Source organism: Anopheles maculipalpis, chromosome 2RL, assembly GCF_943734695.1.
Source record: "Anopheles maculipalpis chromosome 2RL, idAnoMacuDA_375_x, whole genome shotgun sequence".
Taxonomy (NCBI): domain Eukaryota; kingdom Metazoa; phylum Arthropoda; class Insecta; order Diptera; family Culicidae; genus Anopheles; species Anopheles maculipalpis.
Window position 1 is genome coordinate 71,332,702 of NC_064871.1, and position 12,718 is coordinate 71,345,419.

Consider the following 12,718-nt stretch of genomic DNA (forward strand, 5'->3'; position numbering starts at 1 on the left):
ACAAAACAGGCCATAAAACAATGTGCAAAAGCGCACACACTGGAGAGCGCGAGTTAGGTAAGCATTAGCAAAGTCGCTGCACAAAACGAGTTGCATCCCGGTGCGTGAAGGAATCATTGTTTTTAAACCAATAAAATTGGAATCGAAAAATGGGGGAAAAAACGAACGATAGATTCAGTTGAGTGTAGCAATTACAAGTTAAGTAGCGAGATGATGGATCTAGTGTATTTCCTATTTAGTTTAATCTGGGATATCCGTTTCCTCTATGCAAAAGTAACCGTGAAGTGTTGTGCGGTACAGATTTCAGAGCTAGATACGTAGGCTATAGATGTATTATGAAACAGTAACACAAATCAAGTGCAAAATCGGCTGCACATGCATCCAAAGGATGCAAATGGGGTTGGAAAAAAATTGATACTGCTTTTAAGGATCCCCCGCCGCTGCTAGATAGATTTCAAAACAAATCCTGCCACAAAACTCGTATCAGGATCAAACCCGTTCCTTGGACAGAAAAAAACGGAAAGCTTACAGATCAACCCTCACAAAAACACACACTCCTTCCGGGTGTGTATCGTTACAATAAATGGATAGTGAAAATGTCATTCGGTAGTAATCGATTGCGCTCAATCCGTATCTTGATCGTCCTGTTCGTCCTGTTCAAATTCTTTGACGGCTGATATTTTAAGCACCTCATGTGCTCCCTCTTCCTCCTCATCTTGTCGACCCAGTGCCCCGTCTTCGCCGTCGTGCTCGTTTGCCTTCGATTGTTTGTTTTTACGATCATCCTTTTCTTTCTTCGTGCCGGGTGTGGATGAGGCTGTCTCAAGTCCGGCTGACCAAGTTCCACGTGGTATATCGGAGTAGGCGGCCGGATCCATCGGGTCTAGTGGAGCGGATTTTGGTGGCCCACGTGGCGGGCGACGGTCACGATGATGATATTCGCGATCCCGATCGCGGTCGCGATCACGATTTCTATCCCGAGTACCGCCGAATCGATTGCTGGGAATAACAAAAATGTATATGTTAAATAAATGTGAGCTAGGCTGACCAGACGGAGTTGATGAAAAAACGGGACGAAAAAAGGAACCTCATCGGATGCAATTACAATATTATTTAGTAGCATTACTATGAAAGGAAATTATTTACCATGGCATCTGAAGCCATTACAATATCATCGTCTGGCGTCTGGCCAGCCTAATGTGAGCTAGCTGTGTTAGTGAGCATGTTTAATGTTACTTACTCGTCACCCCTTGCTGCTGGACTACGGTCGCGATCTCTTCGATCCCGTTCACGTCGATCACGGTTGCGATCGCGATACTCACGATCTCGCTCTGTCTCCGAAATAGCCATATCGCCAGCGTTATCGTTCCCGGATGAGAAGGTGCGCGATCGTTTTTCATCCTCCCTACCGCCCGATGTTTTAAGTGGCCGTTTCGGGGGATTCACAATGGGTGGTTTAAGATTTTCCCCACCCGGAGCTGGCCCCGCTGCTGGAGCATTTTGCGAGGACGTGTTAGCCGGTCCTATCAGCGGTATCGTTGGCGGTACGATGGCCGTTGGAGGATAGCTTTCCACCACGACAGTTGGAGGTGTGGTTTCACTTGCCGCTTCCTTTTGTTTCTGCTCTTCCATTAACTCCCGGCGCAACAGTTTCGCGCTTTTGCTGAGTTTGGCGTCCGGATGGGTCGGTGGCAACCATGATACTACACGCGTATCCTTATTGTAGAAGTAGAACGCCTTACACCCAATATCGTACTCTTTGCGCCAATTCTTTGGCAGTGGGTAACGTTCCAGTAGTCGTTTGACGCGCTTTTCGTACTCTTTCTCGATGTCGAACTCTACCTCACCGTACCGCTTGACACAGTACATGGTACAGAGGTGATAAATGTTGTACTTGTTCTGGCATCCATCTACCGACTGGTAGCCGTACCGTTTGGTCATCTTTTGCTTCATCTTTTCCGTCCACCCCAGCGCAGGATTGCCCTTCTTTTTGGACGCATACTCGAACGAATCCGGATTAGCCTGATCGTACTCGTCGTAATCTTCGGCAATGATTTCCTCGTTGATGGCTTCCGTCTCGCGGCGATCCTCATCTGCATCGTCACGATCTGAGTCATGGTCCGAGTAGCGGTCGCTCGAGTTGTCGGATTCTCGTTCACGCTCCCGGTCCGAATCACCACCTTCAACGGTGGACGATGCTTTCGCTGGATGTGTTTCGTTCGTTCCGGCTGCATTTTGTTTACTATTACCTTCCGGTATGATACCACGTTTTGCCAGGCGCTTCAGAAGCGCCTCGGGTAGCGTCATGATTATGATAATTTAATAATTATAGAGGAAAAACTTTTGCAAACTGATCATAAAACACACCCGGTAACAAAGTTGTTTGTTTACTTTTGTGCGCTGTTTGACAGTGTCAACCATGTCAGGGTTGTAGTCCTAAGGAAAACACGTATGTTGTACCACAGTTGATAATCTTATATCAACTGTGGTACAACTCTAATCGTTCTGGATTTGAATGCAATGTGAAGGGAAGTTAAAAAATCCCTATTTTTCCCTATTATTTCTACATATTTGTTAAACTAAGCGATACTTTTGTATTTTAAAATGAAAAGACATTTCATTATTGCTTACGTACATTTGGTGACATGTGACAATCGTATTTATTATGTAAACCTAAAGGATACAGCTTCCTTGAAGCTGAACTTAGGCAAGTAGTTCAGCGTCACTTACGTTAATGTAAAAATTTCACTTATACTTAAAACGGTGCTTAATCCTGTGATAACTTATCGTTAGGTTGATTAGTTGTTTAGTTCAGTGGACACCAGTAGGCGTGCGCGCTTTAATGTAATACGAAGATTCATAAAATGAATCGTAACCGCGAAGCTACTGCAGATGCTTGGTTGCGGTAGGTTTGTTCATTCTGTTGAAATTCTACCTACAATGACTGTCTAGTAGAGAACTGTGACAAAATGCAGCTCTGCTTTAAGGGCATTTGGCTCTATGTGAGCAGCAAAATGATTCACAATTTAACCATAGCCTTTCATGCAATTAAGAAGGCTCAACGGTAACGGGTGCCCATAAGATTCCTATGTTGTGTGTGGTCCCATGAAACTGGGCATGTTGCTAAAAGAATCAGCGTGATTGTAATCCATTCCATCAACACGGCAGGAGTAAAAAGGGATTTCGTTGAAAAGTATTTGCACTAACGAGTTAAAGAACCACGGTGTACTAGATAGCATCCATGCAGTGTCCGCTTCTAGATGTAGTATAACCGCACAACCGATTTGCTGATTAGTGTTTCACCATCGTAAAAGCTTGTTTCGATGGTCACGTTGCCGTTCAGTACTTTGGCCGGCATCATCTGCGACTCGGGTGCGGCCTCTATAGTTGATTGCCAGGTGTTGGTAGTGTTTGGACTGACCCATCCCATCTCAAAAAACCATTCCTCCATAATGCGTCCCTTGAAGAGGACCTTCAAACCGCGGACGATAATGATGAAACAAAAAGAAAAGGATGCGCACGAAAGAGCAATTAATTAATCGATAATTACACTTAAACGACTTGCCACCCTCGTTTAGTTGGCTGTTGCTTTATAGGTCACACCCCGTACCTTCTGATCGAGCCGAAAGTTTTCCATTGCTTCGATGGTGCTGAAGTTGATTTCTCGTGAGACGGCACGCAAGCTAAGTATCTTTACCGGTACCTTTGCTTCGTGCTCGACGTCGGGACAGGAGAAATCCTTGTTCTCCTGCCAGATGATCTTACCCGTATCCGCATCACGCAGTATCATCCAGTTGCTGTGGAAGTTATATAGAGCAGTAAAAAGAAGGCAGATGCGGCGAACGATGAACCAAATAACTTACATTTGAAACCCATTGAGAATTTTCTCTCCTTTACTGAGGTCGTCTGTTCCCATTTCGATCGTATTTCCTGCGGGAAAGAAAGCTTTATTGCGTGCCGACGTGCGATGAGGTAAACAAATAACTGGACTGCATCAATGATTGTAATGACAGCTCGCCTCGGTTTTGACATTTCGCTGATTGTTTTGCCCGATCCCTGCGCCGGTAGCACAGTTCGGGTTCAATTGAAAACGGAGAAAGTTGATTTTGCTCATATTTTCAGCAGAATGCTTTCGGCAGGCTGTGTTACTATTTTTGGCATATCGAATACACTGTATGATAAATTCTAAAACAGGTGTAATGAATCAGTAAATTACTTCCACGTTTTAATACTTCCTTTTTTTAAGATCTTGTTCAAAAGTTGTTAAGGAATAAATTCTGTGTAGCTCATTTTCGTTTTAAAACCACCAGGTCACTTGAAATCGCACTAAAATCACACAAGAAGAACTAGAAGTCCCACAGCTGTAATATATTCGTAAACGGTTCACGAATATTTCGATATTTCGGTAAATATTCATCTAAATGTGCCCTAAATCCGTGTTTGACAAATAAACAATGGTGTTTACCATGAAAAGTTGTCAAACAGATATTTGCTAAACGATTTTTTCATGATTAAGCTTGTTTGTTGTTGTTAACTTGCCAAAAACTGGTAAAATTACCCTACATGAATATGCACCGAGTTTGCCGAATGGAGTGTAGGTTGAGCAGCCCTGCGCTGGTTGTGGAGCTGTCAAATGAATCGTACGAAACAAAAACAGTTGTGTGGGAGACTGTCAAGCAGGAAGGTGGTGCAAAGTCGAGGAATTCCCGTACGATGAAACAACTGCACTCGCTTTGTTAAAGAACTTTGCTCCGCCCGGTTGCATTTAGGATTGATAAGTGATGTTGCACGGTGCACCCGGAACATGTTTTAGCCATAATTCAACAATAAAAAAACCCGTTTGTTCATCCCAACTGCACAATACGGTTGCATTTCTTAGCGTAAAAGCCACCGTCTACTTTACCATATGATTGGGATCAAAGCAACCTCTTGAAGCGAGAGGTAAACAGATTGCGTGCGTAGTTCTCTCGACACTGTGTGTGAGTATATAGGGCCGGGTTGTTCAGTTGCCGGGTGCGTGCCCCTCGTGATTGTGTAATAAAGTGAAGAGGATTCCTACGAGAATCGTCCGTATGGTTCCCGCCTGTGCTGGTGGTAAAGGTGGCATACAGCGGTGGCATAAGATTGCTGCCGGGCAGAGTGACAAACAGCGGTGGAGAGTAGGAATAGCAGAGTGGTGACGACCGACGATCAGTCGCAATGTCGGTCACTGGGGACAAAATGTTATCAGAAGACGGTACGGCGATAGTACGCATGCAACAGATGAAATTCTGTCGTCTTAGTGAACGCCCCTTAAGATTCAAACATTGTTCTTTACCGTTTTAGGTACCTCGAACAAAGAAGTATCGCCCACCAACAGTCATCGCTCGATGCGCGATGTGGACACTTCCGAACGGATCAGTAAATCTGTGTAAGTACCCACACGCATACGAAAGTATGGAAATTGGTACAAGCGACGGCGATCTACGTAGGCAGAAGAGCCCCTTACATTCGGTCGAAAATATGCTGACCAAGACACAATTCCCCGTCGCACACATAGTAGTGGCACAAAAGGGACGGCATTCGATCGTATGCCAATGGGACGGGTGGAATGGACTTAATTCGTACGCTTAATTGCACCATTGTGCAGCAATCAACCGGTACGCGATCGTGTGGGACTGGACCGTTCTATGACGTTTTTTTTTTCAAGGGAAACGTACTGGATGAACTTCACGGCTGCTGGAACGATAGGACGGTTGCAGCTATCACTAGGCTGTGTCCGCTTATCAGTTCCGATTGATTGTTCAATCGTGTCGTCGAAAATCATTAACTTATCACAATTAGAGCACACAGCGATTGAGGGCGGCTTTATCCCCCTACATTCATACGAGTTTGCTGGTACAGGTGAAGAAGTTGAATGAACCCGTGTGGAGTGTACTCTGGCCACGATTGTGTGAGCACGATTCTTTAAGATAAATTGTGCTAATGGATGAAAGGCAGGGTGTTGTGTGTTGCATTTTTGCTACACAGCCATGAAATACGCCACGCTAGAGCAATGAATAAGCATAATTCCGGGTGATAATTTGAGCATTGACTCATTGCTCCCTTTAGCCAGAAGTTGATCGTACGTTGTTAAAGTGGGAATTGTAAAAAAGCTACAAAATTTTTCCCATGATTTTCAATGCACTTACGGTGTCACTTGGTGGTGACAGGTCCACCGGTCAGTGGTTAGTGTATGCTAGGTTGACTACAGAAGCATTTTTAACTAGTTGAGTACAATAGCTAGGACGAGCACAGTTTGTTCCACCTGTCAGCTCAACCAGGGGACGAGCAAAAGCCGGCCTTTGGGTCACATTTCCTGTTGGCTAGCTTCGGGCAAATAACTATCGGAATCTGAAAGTCTCCCATTTTATTTTCTCCAGGAATGGCATTGGCCAATTAGATTTATTAAAAAAAATCCCGAGATAGGGCATCCCAACTAGCCAACGTAAGTGAGCTCCAGTACCGTCCGATCGCAATTTTCTAGTTCAATTTGAAGAGGAAAATTTATCTTAGTAATTGCATGGTCAGGGTCAGTCAGGGATGAATTGATTCAATAGGCCACTTTTAAACAGAAAAAAAGATCAACAAATAATTTTTTGAAACTTATAGCTAAACTTCCGGCAAAAAAACCGCTAGATGGCGAGGCAAAGATTCTTTGTTTTTTCTTAAGATAAAGATTAATTTTAAAAAGTAATGCCGATTCATAACATAACAATTCAATAGCAAATTCTATAATAAACTATTCGGTAGCACATGATTCATCTTAATAATTCTACTCATTTTCATGTTTAAACATTTATAAAATTTTCCTTTCGCGGCCAGATTTTGATTTCATCATTACGCTTAGAAATTACGTTAATCTCGATAATACGCTAATATTCGGCCCCAACCATTTGTTGTTTGTATTAAACACAAGCAGAAAAAAAATTGTTAATTGTACAACAAATGGCCTGTTGAACGGTAAACAATTTCAACCACCACCAACACTGTTACGCGCCAACCGCGCATTTCAAACATGTGCTACATGTGCGTCGTTTCCCGCGTTGGTGTTGTGTGGTTGGTTTATCGCGTCCACGATGAGCTGTCCACAAACACCGGCAAGCGATTCCAGCTCTCTATCGGAGTAAGGCGCGTGCGGTTCAACTAATCTAAACGCAACGCGGGCTCTCGCGCTCCGATCGAATGCACCTTAGTAGTGTGAGATTGCGCCCAAACCAATACAGACTTTGATTGGAAGGGTCATTAGTATACCGGGGCGAGTAGAATTGAAGCCCACGAACCTTCAAAGCTGCGTGTACCACCCGCAGTTCGTTCCGGAACGTTGTTGTGAACGGGTGCACAAACCTTTACCGGCGGAGAATCCGTATCGTTTGTGTGTGTGTGTGTTAGTTACCCCGGGTGTGCGTTAATAATGAGAGTACTCTTGTAGTACTATTCACACTCCAGTGATCACATTTTTTAATTCGCTACACGTGTTTAGCAGTGAAAGTGAAATATGTAACACACGTAATCGAGCACTGTATTAAAGATCCGGTCCCTAGACCGTCGGTTGATGTGAAAGTGGAAAACGCCGACAAGAGCGCAGCAGTCGCTGATTCGTTGCCAAGGGTACTAAAGTCGAGTCGATTGTGAACAACTGCCAAACAAATAGAGAAAATGAGATGAATTTCCTAAAAAATATCAACAAATCATCACAGCCGACCGGTGGCAACGGTTCATGGGATGGATTCCAGTACGCACTTCTTATCAACAATGGCGGCGAGACGAACGGGTAATGCAAAAAAAAACTTTGCTGTATACTGTTTGTGAACGCAAACCCGCAAGCTAAGTCAAGCTTCCAGGCCAATCGACCTCACGTAAGACGGCGTGAAGAGGTTCTTGAAGGATTGATCTTGGTATCAAATTTCAAGTAGTTATGAAATTATCGTGCACCCTTTAATCATGGTTAACAAGTGCTCCCGAGTGTTTGCGATCGTCTGCGTTGGATTGTGAATAAATATCGTTGTTCAAGGACATACGCGCAGAGGAATGCAACGATCATATTTCGATGCTCCTGAACGAGCATGACATTTAGTTCAAATCGGTTTCTGTACCATGCTAGTCGAGGACAAAAAAGCAATTGTTTTCAATGTTGTAGGTCATGTATTACTTATTCGTTTCTACTGATAAGAGCCCAAAATTCTGCTGCTAGCTATGATCGACAGCATAGTTACTTTTGGTTGATCATACGATCCTTACTGACTGACGCAGATGAGAAGATTCGCAGTAAATGATGTTTTTAGAGAGGTAGAGTTATCAAGATATTGTGTTGTTATCCCTTAGACCTAACCTTTATGGTCCGCGAAACTTGGGAAAGATAACTGTCGTGTGCAATCTGTACCTCGTCGGGATGCGGAGAATACCATATAAACTGCTTGTTGCTGCGATTAAAATCCTTATAAGTGGGTGTTATCTTCAGTAGACTTTTAAAAGCTTATCATAGTTACAGACGTAGGTATAATACGTCGAATGCTTCTCGGAATGAGGATGCAAGCTTTGGACCTTAGCAGCAGAATATTAATTGTTTAGAATGCAATTTCTGTCGTTCATTTAATTGTTTGATTACGTGCAGCCACACTCTAAAGCCACTAAATTGTATCTCGCTGTTTAACGTTGTTGATAAGCTGCAGAATGAAATGTAACCAAAGAACATCAATGGGCATATGCGTGCTCTAAAGTTCGCACAAACTTAAGGTCTACCCTTGCAAAACATGTGTTGACGGCCACGATTAAATCACGTTGAGTGTTATCGTGTGACCTTGCAAGCGGCCGGATTTTCCGGATTTTCCTACAACTGCGTGTTCGTAAGGTTTGGTAGGCGCGAACAAAATTTCCAATGCAACAGGTTGTTTTATGAAGCGTGAAATGTTCGTAAATGAAGGTTTTTTAGTTGATTCTATAATAGTGGCATTTGTGCTGGATAGTGGGTCAGTAGAATGATACTACTTTTTCTCTAAAACGGTAATTAAATTGAATCAATTGAATAATAAATGCGCATACACCGACCAAGTACTTTAGTCCTCCTTTATAATGCAGAATAAAATTTGAATTATTTTATTTATTTTTAGGTTGATTTATGATGTGAACTGCAGGTTTTAAAACAAATCTTCGTTGAAACCCAGAACTGGACTCGGTTTTTGGCCTCCAAAAGATCGTATCACGTTCGATCACGCCTTTGCAATTTGCACACTACTTTTCTTTCGAAGGTGTGCCACTTTCGCTTCTAATAGCCTTTAATTTTTGAAATTATGTACTTTTCTCCGAATGTAGTGTTCTTAATTATTATCTTGAATTGCTCATTTGATTGAAAAAAAAAAAAATCTGTCGAACACTGTAGCGCATTTCGTGATCGGAAGGGATGTCCAACACCACTTTGCAACTGACGAAACCTTGGAGTTTCCCACCACTCCGGCTTATGTAAGGGCAACAATCCCTCTACCACGACCTGCTCCAGTTTGCTGTGGCGTGTGGAAGGAAATAAACGCAAAATGGTCGGTACACGTTTAATTATACGTCGAATGAAACCAAGAAACCGGCCTAGCAGTAGTTAAAGGTTATGCTGCGCTGTAAATATCACGCTGAGACTTGTTAGTATCCGTTTACGCATACCTTTATGCCAGTATATTATACCGTCCGGCATTGTCATTTATGGAAAAAGATCAATTAAAACAAATTTGACGTTCTTGCGGTCCATGTGTAATACAATTTTCAACTCTTGGATAAGATAATCTGTAAAATATGCATGCCTCTATCGTTTGTCGTTTTTATTTTGCAAATTTAATAGTTTTAAAATGCTGTATAGTCGAACTGTCTAATTATTTAGTAAATTGTGCTTAACTCTAGCGTTGGCCATGTCAGTGTTAGGTCTAATTTTTAATTAATGGCTTACTAGGCTTGCTGTTAACTACGTACATGGATAGTCAGTCCTCACTAGGGATGAAGAATCCGGATGAGGTTAGAAGAACCGAACTAGAAAGGGATGAAGACCGGCGCCGTCACGCAGATCTTACGAAATTCAATTTAAAAATTCAAAAACAATTCAATTCGATTGCATCCAAACGCTTGGCGTCGGGTCGGTGATCGGTAGTAGTAAACAACTAACGTGCTTCTACTGTATGGCGTCACCCATATGCAGTTTCCCAATTCCACCCCTGCTGTAGTTCATTGTTATTCACTGATAAGAATTGGTTCGCGTTCGCTTGACCTATCTACTTGCGCTGTGCAAAAAGCCATCCCAGTCTCAGCTGATTAATTAACCATTGCCAGGCTCAGTAACACAAGCGCCACAGTTAACGTGTTTGCGAGAGAACTCCCAAAGTGCGCGAGATGTGTTCTGGTGGAACTTAACGTGCCTGGAGTTAGCTTGTATGTGTGTACCTACGTCCTATGGCATGTGGAGATTTGTTTACACCCAACATTGAAGAAGGTCGAGATATCGCGGATTGATCATAACGAAACCCGCGCATGGATGTGTGGAGAGGAAAACCATGCGTGCATTACGATTGTATCGTAGGGTGAGTTTGTCTGTGTGTTAGTGTCCAAAACCACCCCTACCCGAGCGAATCAAACCGGCTCGCAGCCACGGCTAGCGTAGGTCTCTTCGTATGGTGAAGGGGGTGAAAGCTCCAGTTTGAACAAAGCTTCACCAGGCGAGGCTCAGTCACTGTATAGTGCGCGTTGTGATCGTTGCCAACGCGATCGGACGTAGTTTTGCAGCTGTGTGAAACGTAAAGTTTCAAGTTAGGGAAGGGGTTGTTGTCTACCCACGATTGTAGATTAATCTTGCAGGTTAGGTCGTTTCGGGCGATCGTTTGACAATTTGTTTTTTTTTCGGTTCATTACTTTCAAATCTCGCTACGTTCAAGGACAAATGGACATTCAATTTGGACATTTTAACTATGCAAGGTTGTGATTTTAAAGGAGTGGGCAAATTCCAACCTGCTCCTTTCCTGGCTTTAGTAATGGTGTAGTTTAGCTCTACAAACAGGGAGTGCTGCGCCCCAGTCTCTGAACTATAACAGTTTCCAACAAACATCTTCAGTTCCGGTTCTACTCGGTTCGGCAAAACCAACGTTTCGTGCGGTGAAAATGTGGAACAACGGGTACGGTACAAGCAGGTACGACCGAACGGGGCTTTCCAAAACTAATTCTTCGACGTAAGATGACGTTTAATGCGTTATTGTGGCTCTAGTCTTACAACCTAACAATCGCAACAACAGAGCGAGAGCAGCAATACTACAACCATTCCGTTCCAGGTGTTGCTTTCCGAAGTGAAATAACAAAAGACGGTATAAAGGCGGATTGCTTCGTGCAGTTATTTCACGAGGAAACTGCTGTGGCAACATAGTCTCACTGCGTTCAACTCCGTTGACCCAAGAGAGGGGCGAAACACACATATGAAGTCGTGATTGACTTTCCACGCTTTTCTCCTACATTCGCTTGGATCGTTTTTTTTTTTTTATTCGTCTACTTTTTAGAGTGGCCGACCCGGGCCCAGCGATGGCGTGGTAGTAATTTTGCAAGCAGTACCAAAGTAAATGTGCGAAAAAATGGTCCCACCGTGGCACAATATGATGCTGCAGCAGTGTTGCAGACATATGATCGACGGTTGTTCAATATTTGCTTATTCTCACGCATGTGATAACATCTTGACTGGCTATTTTAGGTAGAATAGTCATAAGAGTTGATCAGCAAGAGAAGATTTTTTTCTGGAACCGATTCAGTAGGTAGTGGCCTCCCGATAACTCCGCGCTCAGTGAGGATGAAGAGTTTGAAGAATGTTGAAGAGCTACACTGTGAAGACGAAGAGCTTGAAGACTTGGAAGAGCTACTTCTTGAGGGCGAAGTCATGTAAACTCACATGTGAGCAAATTTTGTCTCGCCAATTACGAAATTAGAGAGTCTAAAGATAAGAAGTAATTAAAACAAACTATATCTACTAGATATAGTTACTCAGAACTATATCTGTACTAGTTTTGTCGACGTTTAGGTTATGCTGCTATGCACAATTGCACTGTCCCCGCTATCATCATCGCATGCAACTTTGTTGACAGTGAGTGGGTTATATTGGTAAACGTAAATCAAGGTGTTTCACCAATCCTCAGGGTGCCGTAGTTCGTGAGCCACACAAACACACTGAGTACTTGCGATAAGAACGATATGTGGAACGGTTTGTAAGCTGATAAGAGTTTTTTTTAAAGTCTGTTAGAGGAAGCTTGCCTAGCGATTGATGGCAATCAGTAGAATTAGAGTTACGGTACGCGATAGTCGCATGTTCGATTGATCAAAACGGTGGGCTATGTGCTATTAGATGGACAGCGTTTCACTTGATATACATGTGGCCAGCGAGCAAGGTTGTGCAAAGTTTCGGCATTACAGCAGAGTGACTTCTTTTAGCGCATGTTAAGACATTCATAATAATTGAATTTGTCTAATTGTGTGCTAATTTCTCACCACAATGTCACTAGACTCTAAGGAATTTTATGTAACAGCTGACACACAGCGATTGTTAAGGTACGTTTATATCGTGTCAAAGACGCAGATCTCCTAGTGGCTTAGTAGAAAGTTAGAATCCAAAAATCAACCATTAATTGCGTGTTTAGTTGAGGGAATAAATATGGCTAACTGCTCATCGAACTTTCTTGGTCGGATGTAGCGC

The 12,718-nt window shown here is 43.1% G+C and overlaps 5 protein-coding genes across 10 annotated transcripts in view; 2 read left to right on the top strand and 3 right to left on the bottom strand.

Annotated features, from left to right (window-relative positions):
• LOC126567447 (RNA cytidine acetyltransferase) overlaps positions 1-12,718 on the top strand; it is a 617,063-nt gene that overhangs the window by 574,164 nt on the left and 30,181 nt on the right. The gene's annotated exons all lie outside the window — the stretch shown is intronic.
• LOC126568770 (copper-transporting ATPase 1) overlaps positions 1-12,718 on the top strand; it is a 342,507-nt gene that overhangs the window by 323,801 nt on the left and 5,988 nt on the right. For 2 of the 6 annotated variants that reach the window (XM_050225381.1, XM_050225384.1), the window contains exons 1-2: positions 5,199-5,236; positions 5,326-5,410. The exons of 2 other annotated variants lie outside the window; for them this stretch is intronic. In XM_050225381.1, the coding sequence (XP_050081338.1) occupies positions 5,200-5,236; positions 5,326-5,410 (122 nt within the window). In that variant the 5' untranslated portion in view covers position 5,199. Of the gene's footprint in view, positions 1-5,198; positions 5,237-5,325; positions 5,411-7,675; positions 7,793-12,480; positions 12,574-12,718 lie in introns of those variants that run through there. 2 more of the 6 variants (XM_050225382.1, XM_050225383.1) reach the window with 2 other exon arrangements.
• LOC126568803 (gastrula zinc finger protein xFG20-1-like) overlaps positions 1-12,718 on the bottom strand; it is a 343,175-nt gene that overhangs the window by 26,238 nt on the left and 304,219 nt on the right. The gene's annotated exons all lie outside the window — the stretch shown is intronic.
• LOC126556091 (uncharacterized protein DDB_G0284459) lies at positions 609-2,350 on the bottom strand. Its single transcript, XM_050211291.1, has 2 exons — positions 1,241-2,350; positions 609-999 (listed from the first exon to the last, which is right to left on the bottom strand). The coding sequence occupies exons 1-2, from the start codon at positions 2,305-2,307 to the stop codon at positions 624-626; spliced, it is 1,443 nt and encodes a 480-aa protein (XP_050067248.1). The 5' UTR covers positions 2,308-2,350; the 3' UTR covers positions 609-623.
• LOC126556360 (probable cGMP 3',5'-cyclic phosphodiesterase subunit delta) overlaps positions 3,245-12,718 on the bottom strand; it is a 441,422-nt gene continuing 431,948 nt past the window's right edge. Inside the window, exons 2-4 of the mRNA XM_050211626.1 lie at positions 3,864-3,945; positions 3,611-3,797; positions 3,245-3,472 (exon numbers count right to left, since the gene is read on the bottom strand). Coding sequence (XP_050067583.1) covers positions 3,257-3,472; positions 3,611-3,797; positions 3,864-3,916 — 456 coding nt within the window. The 5' untranslated portion in view covers positions 3,917-3,945 and the 3' untranslated portion in view covers positions 3,245-3,256. The remainder of the gene's footprint in view (positions 3,473-3,610; positions 3,798-3,863; positions 3,946-12,718) is intronic.

Bases quoted from the DNA above. Each gene is read 5' to 3' on its own strand.
- LOC126556091 (XM_050211291.1), bottom strand. From the start codon at position 2,307: ATGACGCTACCCGAGGCGCTTCTGAAGCGCCTGGCAAAACGTGGTATC. The intron at 1,000-1,240 runs GTAAGTAACATT...TGTTATTCCCAG, and splicing joins CCAGCAGCAAGGGGTGACGA to CAATCGATTCGGCGGTACTC.